This window comes from Giraffa tippelskirchi, chromosome 3 (assembly GCF_054371585.1).
Source record: "Giraffa tippelskirchi isolate mGirTip1 chromosome 3, T2T-mGirTip1v1.2.pri, whole genome shotgun sequence".
Lineage (NCBI taxonomy): Eukaryota > Metazoa > Chordata > Mammalia > Artiodactyla > Giraffidae > Giraffa > Giraffa tippelskirchi.
Window position 1 is genome coordinate 52,683,291 of NC_137277.1, and position 17,625 is coordinate 52,700,915.

At 40.5% G+C, this 17,625-nt stretch overlaps 1 protein-coding gene across 1 annotated transcript; it reads right to left on the bottom strand.

Moving 5' to 3' along the window:
- Positions 1-9,073: 9,073 nt before the first annotated feature.
- SMG8 (SMG8 nonsense mediated mRNA decay factor) lies at positions 9,074-13,969 on the bottom strand. The gene is made up of 4 exons (XM_081585075.1): positions 12,171-13,969; positions 11,467-11,612; positions 9,990-10,862; positions 9,074-9,362 (listed from the first exon to the last, which is right to left on the bottom strand). The coding sequence occupies exons 1-4, from the start codon at positions 13,939-13,941 to the stop codon at positions 9,165-9,167; spliced, it is 2,988 nt and encodes a 995-aa protein (XP_081441201.1). The 5' UTR covers positions 13,942-13,969; the 3' UTR covers positions 9,074-9,164.
- Between the last annotated feature and the right edge of the window lie 3,656 nt (positions 13,970-17,625).

Here is a 17,625-nt window from a genome sequence, read left to right on the forward strand (position 1 = left end):
TTGGGCATTGCCTTTCTTTGGGATTGGAATGAAAACTGACCTTTTCCAGTCCTGTGGCCACTGCTGAGTTTTCCAAATTTACTGGCATATTGAGTGCAGCACTTTCATAGCATCACCTTTTAGGATTTGAAATAGCTCAGCTGGAATTCCATCACCTCCACTACCTTTGTTCATACTGATGCTTCCTAAGGCCCACTTGACTTCACACTCCAGGATGTCTGGCTTTAGGTGAGTGATCACACCATCGTGGTTGTCTGGGTCACGAAGATCTTTTTTGTATAGTTCTTCTGTGTTTTCTTGCCACCTCTTCTTAATCTCTTCAGCTTCTGTTAGGTCCTTGTCATTTCTGTCCTTTATTGAGTCCATCTTTCCATGAAATGTTCCCTTGGTATCTCTAATTTTCTTGAAGAGATCTCTAGTCTTCCCCATTCTGTTGTTTTCCTCTATTTCTTTGCATTGTTCACTTAGGAAGGCTTTCTTACCTCTCCTTGCTATTCTTTGAAAATCTGCATTCAAACGTATATATCTTTCCTTTTCTCCTTTGCCTTTCGCTTCTCTTCTTTTCTCAGCTATTTGTAAGGCTTCCTCAGACAACCATTGTGCCTTTTTGCATTTCTTTTTCTTGGGGATGGTCTTGATTCCTGTCTCCTGTTCAATGTCACGAACCTCTGTCCATAGTTCTTTAGGTACTCTGTCTATCAGATCTAATCCCTTGAATCTATTTGTCACTTCCACTGTATAATTGCAAGGGATTTGATTTAGGTCGTACCTGAATGGTTACGTGGTTTTCCCTACTTTCTTCAATTTAAGTCTGAATTTGGCAATAAGGAGTTCATGATCTGAGCCACATTCAGCTCCTGGTCTTGTTTTTGCTGACCGTATAGAGCTTCTCCATCTTCGGCTGCAAATAATATAATCAATCTGATGTTGGTATTGAACATCTGCTGATGTCCATGTGTAGAGTCATCTCTTCTGTTGTTGGAAGAAAGCGTTTGCTATGACCAGTGAAACATTTTAGGACAGGCACAAAGTTGTGGGAGACAGAACAGAAAAGGGGCAATTAAATGGTCAAGGGATTTGAGAGGATGCTTTATATAAAGGGCTTTCCTGATAGCTCAGACAGTAAAGAATCTGCCTATAAAGCAGGAGACCTGGATTGGATTCCTGGGTTGGGAAGATCCCCTGGAGAAGGGAATGGCAAACCACTCCAGTGTTCTTTCCTGAGAATCCCATGGACAGAGGAGCCTGGCGGGCTACAGTCCATTGGGTTGCAAAGAGTCTAACATGACTAAGCGACTAACACTTTCACTTTATATAAACAGACTAACTAAAAAAACACACCAAAGTCTATTTTAAAAAGACCACAGAAAGATACAAGAGGAAAGGTGCAAGCCAAGTCTACAAAGCCGCTGCGTGTCCTAGTGCTAACCACAGGCACACATACTACATGCGCGAGTGCTAAGGCACTTCCGTGTGGGCGACCCTGTGACCCCATGGACTGTAGCCCGCCAGGCTCTTCTGTCCATAAGATTCTCCAGGCAAGAATACTGGAGTGGGGTGCCGTGCCCTCCTCCAGGGGATCTTCCCAACCCAGGGACTGAACCCATGTCTCTTACGTCTACCTGCATTGGCAGGTGGATTCTTTACCACTAGCGCCACCTGGGAAGCCCAGTATGTGTACTAGGCACTGTTTACCTGATTATAAAAGGTAGGACTAAAACGAACCAAGACTCCCAAACTATTAGAATTATGGGATACTTTAAAAAAGTAAATTTAAGATAAATTATTATTATCAAGAATTTGTCTATTAGGTGCTTTATGTATATTCTTTCAATCCTCATAACCACCCTTTGTGATAAATAATAATTATTAACATTCTCGAGAAAATAATATTCAAGGATTAAGTAAACTGTCAGATTTCTTTTAAGTGGTAAGAATTTCTTAAATTCTTAAGACAATTCCTTTTGGCTTCAATCTACTATAGTGCTGTTTTATGCAGAAGAAAATATGGAACAAGAGAGGGTACAAGAGGGTATAAGGCACAACACAGTTTTAGAGAGAATCAAGTTTTACACTCTTAAAATAAATTAAGATGTTTAGGATTTTCCTGGTGGTCCAGTGGTTAAGAATCCACCTGTCAATGCTGGAGACACAGGTTTGATCCCTGGTCTGGGTAGATTCCCCATGCTTTGGAGCAACTAAGCCCATGAGCCACAACTTTTGAGCCTGAATGTAGCAACTACTGAAGCTCATGGGCCTAAAGCCTGTGCTCTACAACAAGAGAAGTCCGTGCACTGCACTGGACAGTAGCCCCTGTCCGCCACAACTAGAGAAAGCCTGCTTGTAGACTTATATCATAATATATAATAAATAACAAGTTTTAAATAATATAAATATATAATAAATAATAAGTTGTATATAATAAAATAAAAAATTAGTTTTTTTTAAAGATGTTTGAAGAGGATCATACCTCATTTTTCTGACATCAAAAACTCACCCATTCACAAATCTTAAGGCCAGAGTCAAAATATTCAGTTGGAGAAACTGACATGCTGTTTTTACTCGTGATGTTTTCTATGAAGGCATAACATAGGAAGAGTACAACTTTGAAATCAGAGTCCTCAATTTCAAAATTTCAACTTTGAAATTTCAAAGTCCTCTGACTTTGCTACTCCCTAGGTATATGATCTTGAACAAAATTATTTAATCGCTTCAAGTTTTAATTTCCTGATAATATGGATGATATCTATCTTGTAATACTTTGAGGATTAGAGGCAATGTATGCAAAATGCTTATTAAGTTACCTAACGAATAGATATTCACGAAATAGCTATTACAAGTCATTCAGTACACAGTGATTATTATTATTTTATTGTTATGAATCACACTTCTCTAGTTCCATTTTTCTAATTTTTTTTCCTATTTCTTTATAGTCTTTTTTAATCTTTAATTTTTTAAACTAAGAAACACATTCACTGCTTAAGTACTGCAGGAGAATCTTTACGTAAACAAACATGGGAAACCATTTAAAAATTAGATTAATGTAATTTACTTTATAAGCTTTATCATAGTAATCCTTTAAATAGTAAGCACTCTTAAATAAAATGATTTACTTCCTAAAAATCTGAATCCTATACAACTTTTCAAGGACACATCAAAAGACAGACAATAAGCTAAAGGATGCCCTTCTGTCCTAGTGAGTCTTAAAAAAAGAATCAATCTGAAAGATTTGCTTATATCTCAAAAAAACTACTAAGCAAAGGATAATGCAAATGCTGCTACAGAAGAAATATAATTTCTTTAATAAAATGATCACTTCTGAAGTTTGCTGAAGTAAGGTTTGTATGACTAAAGAGAAAGGTAGTAAGCAATACAGATAGCATAGTACACATTTTTCTAAGGCAACACCCTGTAAACCTATTTATGGACAAAAACAAGCATGAAGAAGTGCTACAAATAAGCAAGTTATAAGTACAAATAGCATAAAAGTCTTATATTTACTAAGTGAAAGAGAAAGACAAATACCATATATCACATCACTTTACAAGGCTTCCCTTGTGGCTCAGCTGGTAAAGAATCTGCCTGCAATGTGGGAGACCTGGGTTTGATCCCTGGGTTGGGAAGATCCCCTGGAGAAGGGAAAGGTTACCCACTCCAGCATTCTGGCCTAGAGAATTCCATGGACTGTATATATAGTACATGGGGTCACAAAGAGTTGGACATGACTGAGCAACTTTCACTTTCACACTATACACACTATCACATACAAATGGAATACTTTCCAAGCAGTACTTGGATGCAATCTCAAAAACGACAGAATGATCTCTGTTCGTTTCCAAGGCAAACCATTCAATATCACAGTAATCCAACTCTATGCCCCAACCAGTAATGCTGAAGAAGCTGAAGTCAAACAGTTCTAATGAAGACCTACAAGACCTTCTAGAACTAATACCCAAAAAAGATGTCCTTTTCATTATAGGGGACAGGAATGCAAAAGTAGGAAGTCAAGAGACACCTGGAGTAACAGGCAAATTTGGCCTTGGAGTACAAAATGAAGCAGGTCAAAGGCTAAGAGTTTTGTCAAGAGAACGCACTGGTCATAGCAAACACCCTTTTCCAACAACACAAGAGAAGACCCTACACATGGACATCACCAGATGGTCAATACCAAAATCAGATTGATTATATTTTTTGCAGCCAAAGATGAAGAAGGTCTATATGGTCAGTAAAAACAAGACCAGGAGCTGACTGTGGCTCAGATCATAAACTCCTTATTGCCAAATTCAGACTTAAATTGAAGAAAGTAGGGAAAACCACGAGACCATTCAGGTATGACCTAAATCAAATCCCTTGCGATTATACAGTGGAAGTGACAAATAGATTCAAGAGATTAGATGTGATAGACAGAGTGCCTGAAGAGCTATGGATGGAGATTTGTGACATTGTACAGGAGGCAGTAATCAAGACCATCCCCAAGAAAAAGAAATGCAAAAAGGCAAAATGATTGTCTGAGGCTGAGGCTGCTAAGTTGCTTCAGTCGTGTCCAACTCTGTACAACCCCATAGATGGCAGCCCACCAGGCTCCCCTGTCCCTGGGATTCTCCAGGCAAGAATACTGGAGTGAGCTGCCATTTCCATCTCCAATGCATGCATGCATGCTAAATTGCTTCAGTTGTGTCCGACTCTGCGCAACCCCATGGACAGCAGCCCACCAAGCTCCTCTGTCCATGGGAGTCTTCAGGCAAGGATACTGGAGTGGGTTGCCATTTCCTTCTCTGGTTGTCTGAGGAGGCCTTATAAATAGCTGAGAAAAGAAGAGAATCTAAAGGCAGAGGAGAAAAGGAAAGATATATACATTTGAATGCAGAGTTTCAAAGAAGAGCAAGGAGAGCTAAGAAAGCCTTCCTCAGTGATCAATGCAAAGAAATTGAGGAAAACAATAAAATGGTAAAGAATAGAGATCTCTTCAAGAATATTAGAGATAACAAGGTAACATTTCATGGAAAGATGGGCTCAATAGGACAAAGGACAGACATGGTATGGACCTAAAGGAAGCAGACGGTATTAAGAAGAGGTGGCAAGAATACACAGAAGAACTATACAAAAAAGATCTTCGTGACCCAGATAACCACGATGGTGTGATCACTCACCTAGAGCCAGATATACTGGAATGTGAAGTCAAGTGGGCCTTAGGAAGCATCACTATGAACAAAGATAGTGGAGGTGATGGAATTCCAGTTGAGCTATTTCAAATCCTAAAAGATGATGCTGTAAAAGTGCTGCACTCAATATGCCAGCAAATTTGGAAAACTCAGCAGTGGCCACAGGACTGGAAAAGGTCAGTTTTCATTCCAATCCCAAAGAAAAGCAATGCCAAAGAATGCTCAAACTACTGCACAATTGCACTCATCTCACACACAGGCAAAGTAACGCTCAAAATTCTCCAAGCCAGGCTTAAACAGTAATGTGAACTGTGAACTTCCAGATGTTCAAGCTGGATTTAGAAAAGCCAGAGGAACCAGAGATTAAATTGCCAATGTCCTTTGGATGATCGAAAAAGCAAGAGAGTTCCAGAAAAACATCTATTTCTGCTTTATTGACTACGCCAAAGCCTTTGACTGTATGGATTACAACAAACTGCGGAAAATTCTTCAAGAGATGGGAATACCAGACCACCTTACTTGCCTCTTAAGAAACCTGCATGCAGGTCAGGAAGCAACAGTTAGAACTGGATATGGAACAGACTGGTTCCAAATTGGGAAAGGAGTGCGACAAGGCTGTATATTGTCACCCTGCATATTTAACTTATATGCAGAGTACATCATGAGAAACGCTGGGTGGATGAAGCCCAAGCTGGAATCAAGATTGCTGGGAGAAATATCAATAACTGCAGATATGCAGATGACACCACACTTATGGCAGAAAGTGAAGAAGAACTAAAGAAAGAGTCTCTTGATGAAAGTGAAACAGGAGAGTGGAAAAGCTGGCTTAAAACTCAACATTCAGAAAACTAATATCGTGGCATCTGGTTCCATCACTTCATGCAAATAGATGGGGAAACAATGGAAACAGTGAGAGACTTTATTTTGGGGGGCTCCAAAATCACTGCAGATGGTGACTGCAGCCATGAAATTAAAAGACGCTTGCTTCTTGGAAGAAAAGCTATGACCAACCTAGACATCATATTAAAAAGCAGAGACATCACTTTGCTGACAAAGGTCCATCTAGTCAAAGCTACGGTTTTTCCAGTAGTCATGTATGGATGTGAGAATTGGGACTGTAAAGAAAGCTGAACACCGAAGAACCGATGCTTTTGAACTGTGGTGTTCGAAAGGACCCTTGAGAGTCCTTTGGACCTCAAGGAGATCCAACCAGTCCATCCTAAAGGAAATCAGACCTGAATATTCATTGGAAGGACTGATGCTGAAGCTGAAACTCCAATACTTTGGACCCCTGATGGGAAGACCTGACTCATTTGAAAAGACCCTGATGCTGGGAAAGATTGAAAGCAGGAGGAGAAGGGGACGAGAGAGGATGAGATGGTTGGATGGCATCACTGACTTGATGGACATGAGTTGAGCAAGCTCCGAGAGCTGGTGATGGACAGGGAAGCCTGGCGTGCTGCATGAGGTCACAAAGAGTCCATGGGTTCGCAAAGAGTGAGACAGGACTAAGCAACTGAACTGAAATGAACAACTGGAATCCATAACATGATACAAAAGAACTTATTTACAAAACAGAAATAAGACTCACAGATATAGAAAAGAACTTTATGGTTACCAAAGAGGTAAGGGCGTAGAAGAGGAATAAACTAGGAATTTCAAATTAGCAGGTACAAAATACTCTATATAAAATAGATAGACGCTTCCCTGGAGGTCTAGTGGTTAGGACTCTGCACCAGTTGCCGGGGTTCAATCCCTGGTCAGGGAACTAAGCAAAATCCCACAAGCCTTGTGGTGTAGCCAAAAAAAAAAAAAACCAACAGATAAACAACAAGGCATACCACCAAGGACTATATTCAATATTCTATAATAAACCATAATGTAAAGAATACAAAAAAGAATATACGTATATTGATATACATATATACACACACATATAACTGAATCACTTTGCTGTACACCAGAAACTAACACAAGATTGTAAATACTTTAAATAAAGATTTGTATTTAAAAATGCTACAGAAATTCAAATTAGGGTTGTCTCTGTAACCACATGTAATCAAGGAAAATCACTTTCTAATTTAAGCAGTATGTTCAGTGTAATCAGAAAGGAAACAAAGCAAAAAGTCACAGGTTTACTCTTCTGAAACCTATTTGTTCTCATAAACTACTTTTTTCAGTTCCTTTGACCAACAAATTTACACAACCTAAGTAAAAGTCTTTTTTTTAATAGCCTCTAAGTCAAGTCTTAGAAGGATGGGCTTCCCTGGTGGTTCAGATGGCAAAGAATCTGCCTGCAATGAGGACATCTGGGTTCGATCCCTGGGTTGGGAAGATACCCTAGGGAAGGGAATGGCTACCCACTCCTGTATTCTTGTCTGAAGAATTCCATGGACAGAGGAGCCTGGCAGGTTACAATCCATGGGGTTGCAAAGAGTCGGACACGACAGAGCAACTAACACTTACTTACTTACAGAACAATCTAGCTTTATTTCTCAAATGCAACAACTAAGAACTACAATTAATACAACAGCAGTTAAGATTTTTAAAAGTGATATAAAAAGAATGAATGATACAAGGGAAAAGGATGAAAAATTAGGATGGGATGAAAAAATGTAGACTAACTTTCATATTGGCTCAGATTCTCCTCCTAACAAAACTACAGTAAAATAGGTATAAAAAGACACCTAATTAATTACAGTTTTAAATTGGCTGCTAGTTATACGTTTCTCTCTATAGATTCTAACAAAACCTAAGTAACTGTTTTATGCTGGTAGCAAGATGTGTTAATCAAATACTACATTTCATATACAATATTAAAATCTTCAATTCTATTTGCTCAGCATTTCAAAACCAACGTGTCTAGGAAAATATAATCAGTTACACTAGAATTTTGGTATATTAACTTATTTTGCACAACTTAGCTAATTAGTGATATGTCAGTGTCATTATTTTGATGGTGAAATTTAATATTGATATGAACTGATGGAATTCATATAACTTAGCACACTGTTTCAGAGTATAGCAATTTTCAATGAATAAAATGTGTACTAATATCTTGCATAAATAAGTTTTAGTTATTTAAAACATGGTATCTCAGACTTCCCTGGTGGCGCAGTGGATAAGAATTCATCTGTCAGCGCAGGGGACACTAGTTTGATCCCTGGTCGGGGAAAATCCCATGTCACTGAGCAACTAAGCCCGTGCGCTACAACCATTAAGCCCATGTTCTGGAGCCCAAGAGCTGCAAATACTGAGCCCACAAGCCACAACTACTAAAGCCCACAGGCCTAGAGCCTGTGCTCCACAACAAAAGAAGCCACTGCAAGGAAGAGTTGCCTCACCTCGCCACAACGAGAGAAAGCTCTGGCAAAAGCACTAAAAAAGTCCAGCACAGCCAAAAATAAATAAATAAAACAAATAAAAAATTTTTAAAAATATGGTATCTCATCAGTCCAAGAATAAAATGGTGAGAACAAAGCAATGTAATTCAGATACCAAAACTATGAGCCAAACAATGTAGGGCATTTTTTGCAATTAAGTACTCATACAATTACCAGATAACCCACTGGATCATCTTGTTCTGAATATAATATCAGGAGCAGTGTTTTAAGGAAAATCTTAGCTAAAACATCATTTCAGTTAAAAAAAAATAAAAAACCAAAAAACCTCTGGCTCAACATGATAATGCAACCTTCAGCTACAATAGAAATATTTTTTATTATGGACAGTAAAACAGAAACGAGAAAACAGAGGTATCAATCATGTATTTTATGTCCTTTTCTAGAATAAACAATGTTTATTAAGAAGTTATACCCCCATTTACAATAAATATCAACAATATCACAAAACAGTGGAATAATTACTGTCCAAATACTGAACTTCTGTAACCAAAACATATTTTGGGCTCAAGAAAACACAGTATTACACACCAAAAAAGATCCTGTACACACCAAAACCAAAACCCAGCTCAAGTTCAGGACCGTACTGGCTGGAAAACACTTATTGTGTTACTGCTTTAAGAACCCCACGGAGCACCTTGTAACTCATCAGCTGCACGTTTTCCTTCGGAGGGAAACAAGGTCCTCTCTCAGTCACGTAGGCATAAGGAAACCTCAAAACCCAGAGGCCATCAGGTGGGAGAGTGATTTCTTGCTTTTCTGGGTAGAATACTGGACATGGTGGTGGGCCTGGCTGAACCTGAAAAACACAGGTTATATGATTATTTTAACATTTTTCAATAAGAAACACCTGAAAGGGACTTTTCTGGTGGTCCAGTGGTTAAGAATCTGCCCTGCAAAGCAGGGGATGAGGGTTGCAGCCTTCGTTGGGGAACTAAGGTCCCACATGCCATGGGGCAATTAAACCCCTGCACTGCAACTAGAAAGACTGTGCACCACCACCAAGACCCCATGCAGCTAAATAAAAAAATTAAAAAAGGAAAATAATCTTATCTTAGAAAAAAGAAAAAGACACCTGAAAGGTTAAGTGCCTAAACCAAGGATAGGTTCAAAGAGCACATAAGCAGGTACACACCTAACTTCAATCATATCTGATATTACGTTAAATAATCTCAAATCTTATCCTGCTTTTCTACAGATTTTTAGTTTCAAGTTCTGCCTCTAACTAAATGATGTGAATTGATGGTGTGAACTGATTAACACACCTACCATTTATTTTTTAAGAAACAGAAAGTAGTTATTAATTAAGAGGTATTTAAAATTAAGACCTGTTGAATTAGTTTGATACCCTGTACTTTTATTTTCAAACAATTGAAACAAACAACAAACATGATTGTCTAACGACACAAAGAGTTGTATTTCTTACCTGAGGCATTAAGATTATCTGCAAAGGAGCATCAGGAACCACAACAAAAAGCCTCATAAGTTGAGCATAATGTGGTTTTAGCCCTCTACCCTGAGAGGATGACAGAATATACAAGGGCATATCACTATTCAGGGCTTTTAAAGCTGATTCTTTGGGTCCACTTCCCATTACTTTCATTACTTTGTCAGGTCCTGAGCACATAAATCTTCGACCTCGAGAGTCTTCGTATTCAAAGCCCACAAATGCTCGCGCTATGTCATCTCGCCGTCTTCCTCTGCCCATGACAACTGCACTTCTCTTACCAGGAACAGCCTTATTTGGAGCAGGCCAAGAATTCGTGTCTAAGTCTCCTTCATCTTCAGCTCTAGTCCTGATGACAATGTCCCAAGGCATAAGATAGTTTGTTCCTGGAATGAAGCCCTGTTGGTCCAAACCAGTATGAAAGTTGTAAGACTTAGCAGGGCCTAGTTTAACCAAAGACCAGCTGGAGAATTTGGGTAGGAGACCTTTGGGGCAATTTGAATGAAGCATGCCTGGGAGATATTCAACTGTGGATGCCTGCCGATCAACCAAGTTTGGTCTCTTCTCAGTTTTCACTTCACCTTGACCATGAACTTCTGGATTATCTCCTCCTGCTTGTGGATCAGCTGGATAGGTACCTAAACTATCGGTGGATTGGCCTAAACTCAAAGCTAAACTCAGGCTTGTGCTCTCTCCTTGGGTTTGAGGTTCTTTATCTTTAAGTTTATCAGCGTCTGCATCTGGGGGAGCAGGAGACGATTCATTTTTGGCAGGAGCAGGATCTGGAGTACTTGGTTCAAATACTGGGAAATTGATGTGATCCAATTTTCCACAACATTTTTCTTCCAGAAGCTATGGAGGAAGGAAAAAACCAAAAAAATCCTGTGAACCTTTCATTGAAAGCAAACATTCTTGGACTTCCCTGGTGGCACAGTGGATAAGAATCTGCCTGCCAATGCAGGGGATATGGGTTCAATCCCTGGTCTGGGAAGATTCCACATGCCGTGGAGCATCTAAGCCCATGTGTCATAACTACTGAGTCCGTGTGCCACAACTACTGAGTCCGTGTGCTGCAGTTACTGAAGCCTGTGTGCCCAGAGCCTGTGCACCCCAACAAGGGAAGCCACCGCAATGAGAAGCCCGAGCACCACAACGAACCGTAGCAGCCACTCGCTGCAACTAGAGAAAGCCCGCACAAAGCAACGAAGACCAGGGCAGCCAAAAATAAATAACAGAAAACAACACGTTCTTCACACTAAAAAGCAAGAATCAACAGTTAATGGGTAAGCAAATAAGTACATATTTAAAGAATTTTCTCGTCACATATCACACTGCAAGTGGCACTGACTTATCTATTAATAGACATTTTGCTTCTGAAAAGATACATTTTTACTCAGATGGTAGTTAGCAAAAGAGAGAGAGAGAGAGAGGAGGAAGAAAAAAATGCAGAATCTACCTGATAAAAGTCATAGTTAGCTGCCTTGATATCAAAGGGATCATCTCGGGGTGCCTGTTTCCTTCCACAGTTACAGGCACCAGTGGATCGAGCTCGGCTATTGTGATACAGCACAGGAGGATTTCTATCAGCCTCTGGCTTTTCTCCTGCAAAATATAAGTCACTATTCATTTTACACACAATGCAGACCCACATTTATTCTGCATTCAATTGTACCTAACCCTCCAATTTCTCCAAAGAGTTCTTTGGAAATGAGGAGGGAAAAAAACCCACAAACACTTGATTAAACACACCTAACAGAAGAAGCAAGTGAAAACATATGGAAATAAAACATACTTTAAATATAAACTTCTAGAATTTCTAAGTAAAGTTTATCATCATCATAGTGACCATACATCTCATTCTGTTCATTTAGTTAAACAAAAGTTCCAAGGTAAAAACATTAATAAGAAATTCTGAAACTCTGTATTATTTAACAGTTCTCATTTACTAATACCCTAGGGTTCATTCTTTAAATACAAGAATGTAATTAGTAGTCATAGCTGATTTTTCTTTTTCCAGCAGGTGAGGAAACTTAAGTCTGATATACCTAAATTTCTGTAGGGCTCTTTTTAACACGTCAATACATAGGGAACAAACTGAAAACAAGAATACAAACACAGCCCCAAATTTTGATTCTGAAATGCTAAGAAAACTTTAGCTACCTGATTTAGGTAAGGAGTGAAATTTATGTACACAGTGTTGATCAGTTAAACTCCTCTCCTCACAGAGCTGATGGCCATTGCTCCAAAACTTGTAGCAGTCCTCGTGTAACTGCATGGCATATTTGTGAAAGGCTGGACCCCTAGCATGTTGGCTGTACACTCGAAGAGCCTGGGCAAGCTGATTCTTGTGAACAGTCATTGTGTAATTATGAGGCAAATTTGACTGGTAGGCACTATGGGCCATCGGTAAAGCTTTTTGGCAACGGTTCTCTGAGAATTTTGTGTCAATATCCAAAAACCCTTCCAAGACTTTAATACTGCTTAAAATCTTAGATGTTAACTCCCCAGTGGGAGATCCTGGGTCATCCTCTTTCCCATCAATAGCTACTTCATACAGTTTTGAAGCTGCTGAGATCCACTTCTGATAAGTAGGAAGTTCAAAATGGGAAGGCTGTGGGTTCCTGCCCACACTGTCATCAAAACCTTTCTTGCTTAGTACTAGCTCTACATGCTGCCACAGGAACTCTCGAAGAGTGAAATCCACTAGCTGCCCTGAAGAACTGGAACTGCTCGTGTCAGTGTGGAAAGTAAGCTGTTGTCTGCTGTGCTGCCTCATCACCTGGTATCGCCTGGACCCAGAAAGGGGTGCAGGGACCAACAAAGATTCAGGGTCTTTCACAGTACAATGACTCTTAAGTTGGTCCAGCAACATGCCTACTGGATCCTCCTCCTGGCTTCCGGGAACTATGTACACAAAAGCTTGATTGGCAGGTACAGTAAAGAGGCAGTTGATACTCTGATTAGTCAAGACACGACTCTTCCGGAAGATTCTATAGATTTGGTCCTCCAGGGCATGCTGCAGTCTCCTTTTGGGAGAATGCTTCTTGGGCTTATCTGGATGAGCTGGGTCTTGGTTCCGAGGGGGTTCTACCTTGAGTGCTCCATTGAGTTGAAAAAGGAAAAGGAGTCTAGGTGGGCAAGGTCGGCAGTTTAGCTTCCAGTCTTTACCAACTGGACAATCCTTAATGGCTGTTTTGAGAAGGGGCAGTACTTTCTGCCTCAGTCCATCCAGGGCTCTGAATACTCGATCATAAGTGATGTCAAAGGAACAAGTGGGATGGACCAGAAGCAGGATGTGACAGACGGAGAAAAGGTAAAGCAGACTGAGGCACTGCACCTTCTCTTGATGCTTCCAGAACTCGTGCGCTTCTGCATGAGGTAAAGAGAGGCCACCTCCAGCTTCCCCGCTCTGAAGGGCCCGACAAGCCCGCAGAAGCTGGGAATTGTCACAGATGGAAGTAAGAAGGAGGTACAGAACTTTGCTTTCCTGGTTGTAATAGGCTTGCAGAAGGCTGTAATCCTGGGAACCTGGCTCAGTTCTGTTGCCTTCCGCAGCAGTTACATCTCCCCGAACTGGATCCCCGGCCCCGGCCCCGGCCCCGGCCCCAGGGTCCCCGGCTCCGCCAGCCTCCCCGGCGGCCCCAGCCTCGGTCCTGACTCCAGGCCCCGAATCTCCAGGATCTTGGTAGCGAAAGAGGGGAAAGACCTGTCGGTCGCACACCGTGTTCACAAGTGAAAACTTCTCGGAATTCAGGCGCAGAGCCGTTTTGCCGAAGATTCCCACCACGCAGATCTCATCCTCCCGCCAAGAAGGCTCCGGCCCGCCAGCCGCGCTCCCACCACCCTCTGTAGGGGACCCCTCGGGACTCTCAGAGCTTGTCCAGGCTGAAGCGCCCATTAGAAGCTCTCTTAAGCTGATGGGACCCGCCATGGTGCAGAGACAACTCTCGAGTTCTTCCGGTCCTTCCGGTAAACGCAACCGGCTCGCGTCCACTTTTGAAATCCCTCCCTCCTCCGCGTCTTCAGTTCTTGCTTTCCTCTCACTTTAGGTTCCGCCTTTTGCTTCTCCTGTCCTAGTTTTTCGCCAAGGTTTTATCTAGTCCTACATCACCGATGATTTAAGATTTTCCTTAATCGGAGACCCTAGGAATTGAAATATCAGAAAAACATTTGGAAGCAATTAGGGTTTTTTTGTTTGTTCTGCTTGATAGACAGAATGTTTAATGAGTTAAATGTTGGAAGTTGTAAAACACCTTAGTGAAGAGGAGAGTTGTGATTGTGACAATTCCAAAGTGACAATAATTACATGCAAGGTAAAGGCAGAAGCAGTGGTTTTGAAAGGAAATTATATTCATACTATGCTAGATTTAATTCATGTCAAATATTTATAGAGCATCTACAACAGTTTAATTGTTCTTACCATATTTAATCTCTTAATCGTTTTCTACATCATATTTTCTTTCTGACATACCACTACTCACCTCCAACTTTTTTTTTCACTACCAGTAGTGGTTTTCTTTTTTTATTGAAGTATAGTTGATTTCTAATGTTGCATTAGTTACAGGTTTACAGCAAAATGATTCAGTTTACATATTTTTTCTGATTCGTTTTCATTATAGCTTCCCTGGTGGCTCAGATGGTAAAGCGTCTGCCTATAATGCGGAACACCCGAGTTTGATCCCTGGGTTGGGAAGATCTTCTGGAGAAGGAAATGGCAACCCACTCCAGTACTCTTGCCTGGAAAATCCCATGGACAGAGGAGCCTGGCGAGCTACAGTCCATAGGGTCGCAAAGAGTCGGAAAGGACTGAGCGACTTCACTTTCGCGTATTTTTTCTGATTCTTTTCCATTATGGATTATTATAAGATATTGAATATAGTTCTCTGTGCTATACAGTAAATCCTTGTTTACCTACTTTACATATAGTAGTGTGTATCTGTTAATCCCATATTCTTAATTTATTCCCTCCCGCCCCTCACTTCCCCTTTGCTAACCAAAGTTTGTTCTCTGTGAGGAGTCTGTTTCTGTTTTGTAAATAAGGTCATTTGTATTCTTTTTTAGATTCAACATAGAAGTGTTAATGTTTGTCTTTTTCTGTCTGGCTTACTTCACTGAGTATGATAATCTCTAGGTCTATCCATGTTACTGCAAATGGCAATATTCCATTCTGTTTTACAGCCAAGTAATAGTCCATTGCGGAGAAGGCAATGGCACCCCACTCCAGTACTCTTGCCTGGAAAATCCCATGGACAGAGGAGCCTGGCTGGCTGCAGTCCATGGGGTCACTGAGTCGGACTCGACTGAGCGACTCCACTTTCACTTTTCACTTTCATGCCCTGGAGAAGGAAATGGCAACCCACTCCAGTACTCTTGCCTGGAGAATCCCAGGGACGGGGGAGCCTGGTGGGCTGCCGTCTATGGGGTCGCACAGAGTCCGACACGACTGACGCGACTTAGCAGCAGCGGCAGCAATAGTCCATTGTATGTATGTATATATATACACACACACCCCTGATCTTTTTTATCCATTTCTCTGTTGATGGACTCTTAGGTTGCTTGCATGTCTTGATAATTGCAAATAGTGCCATTGGGGGTGCATGTATCTTTTTGAATTAGTTTTGAATTCGAGTTTCCATCTTTTCTGGATATGTGCCTAGAATTGGGATTGCTGTTTTTTTTTTTTTTTTATCCCTGCCCACCCTTCCTTCTTCCCCTTTGGAAATATTTTTAGTTTTTTAAGAAACCTTCATACTGATTTTCCATAGTAGCTGCACCAATTTACATGTCCACCAACAGTGTAGGAGTATTCCCTACACACTCTGTAGCTTTTATTTTTTAATTAATTATTATTATTATTATTTGGCCACACAGCATGTGGAATCTTAGTTCCCTGACCAGGGATCGAACTTGCATCCCCTGTAGTGGAAGCTCAGTCTTAACCACTTGACTGCCAGGGAAGTCTATTATTTGTACGCTTTTTGATGATGGCCATTCTGACTAGTGTGAGGTGATACCTCATTGTAGTTTTGATTTGCATTTCTTTAATAATCAGCAGTGTTGAGTGTTTTGAAAGCAGTTAAATTTGTAGTTCACAGAATACAAAAATTCCACAGTGTCAAATGACTCTCGGAGAAGGCAATGGCACCCCACTCCAGTACTCTTGCCTGGAAAATCCCATGGACGGAGGAGCCTGGTAGGCTACAGTCCATGGCGTCGCTAAGAGTCGGACACGACTGAGCGACTTCACTTTCACTTTTCCCTTTCATGCACTGGAGAAGGAAATGGCAATCCACTCCAGTATTCTTGCCTGGAGAATCCCAGGGAAGGCGGAGCCTGATGGGCTACCGTCTATGGGGTCGCACAGAGTCGGACACGACTGAAGTGACTTAGCAGTAGCAGCAAATGACTCTATCAAAAGTAGAAAAATAAGAATATTTTTCTTTAAGCTCTAGAACCTTGTTGTGCAAGGTCTAGTGCCAGTACAGAGAGTGCATGCCTGCTCAACTGGGTCTGATTCTTTGCAACCCATGGATTATAGCCCACCAGGCTCCTCTGTTCATGGAATTTTCCAGGCAAGAATATTGGAGTGAGTTGCCATTTCCTAGTCTAGGAGCTCTTCCTGACCTGGGATCAAACCACTGCTCCACCTGGGAAGCCCAGCAAAGTGTAGACTAAGGAAAGAGCTTGTTAGAAATACAGACTCTTAGGTCCCACCCCAGACCTACTAATCAGAACATGCATTTCAACTAAATCTAATAATTTGTATACAGTATAGTTTGAGAAGCACCACCTTAATAACATCTTTCAAAGCATGGTGAACAGATTTCTTTCTTGATTCATATCAGTGGAAAAGAAAGCCAGTATTTTGAAAGATTTGTCAGGTACAACAAAAAATTCTCAGGCTCAGAGGATTATACACCAAAATGTTTAAAACTTGTTGGGATTTATTGACTTTTTTTTCTTTACTCTTTTCCCTTATTAAAAAAAAAAAATGGATTAAAATTTTTTTTTAATTTTAAAGCAGTTTAGGGTTATAGCAAAAAATTTTAAAGCAGTTTTAGGGTTATAACAAAATTGAGCATAGAGAGCTCCCATATACCCTCTACGCAGGCATAACTTTCTTTACTATCAAAACCAGGCTCCAGAATGGTACATTTATTACAATATCTGAACCTACTTTGACAGATTGTTATCATCCCCAAATCCATAGTTTACATTAGGGTTTATTCTTGGTGTTGTACATTCTGGGTTTGGACAAATGCAGGCTATGTATCTGCCATTTAAGTGTCTTATAGAATAGTTTCAGTGCCCTAAAATTCCTATGTGCTCCACCTATTCATTCCCCTCTTCCCCCAAACCCCTGATCTTTACTGTCTTCATAGTTTTGTCCTTCCCAGAATGTCATATAGCTGGAATCATACATACATTGTGTAGCCTTTTCAGATTGGCTTCCTCCACTTAGTAATATGCATCTAAGTTTATTCTATGTCTTTTATGATTTGCTAGCTCATTTCTTTTTAGTGCTGAATAATATTTCATTATCTGGATGTACCACAGTTTATTTATCCATTCACCTACTGAAAGACATCTTAATTGGTTGCAAGTGTTGGAATTA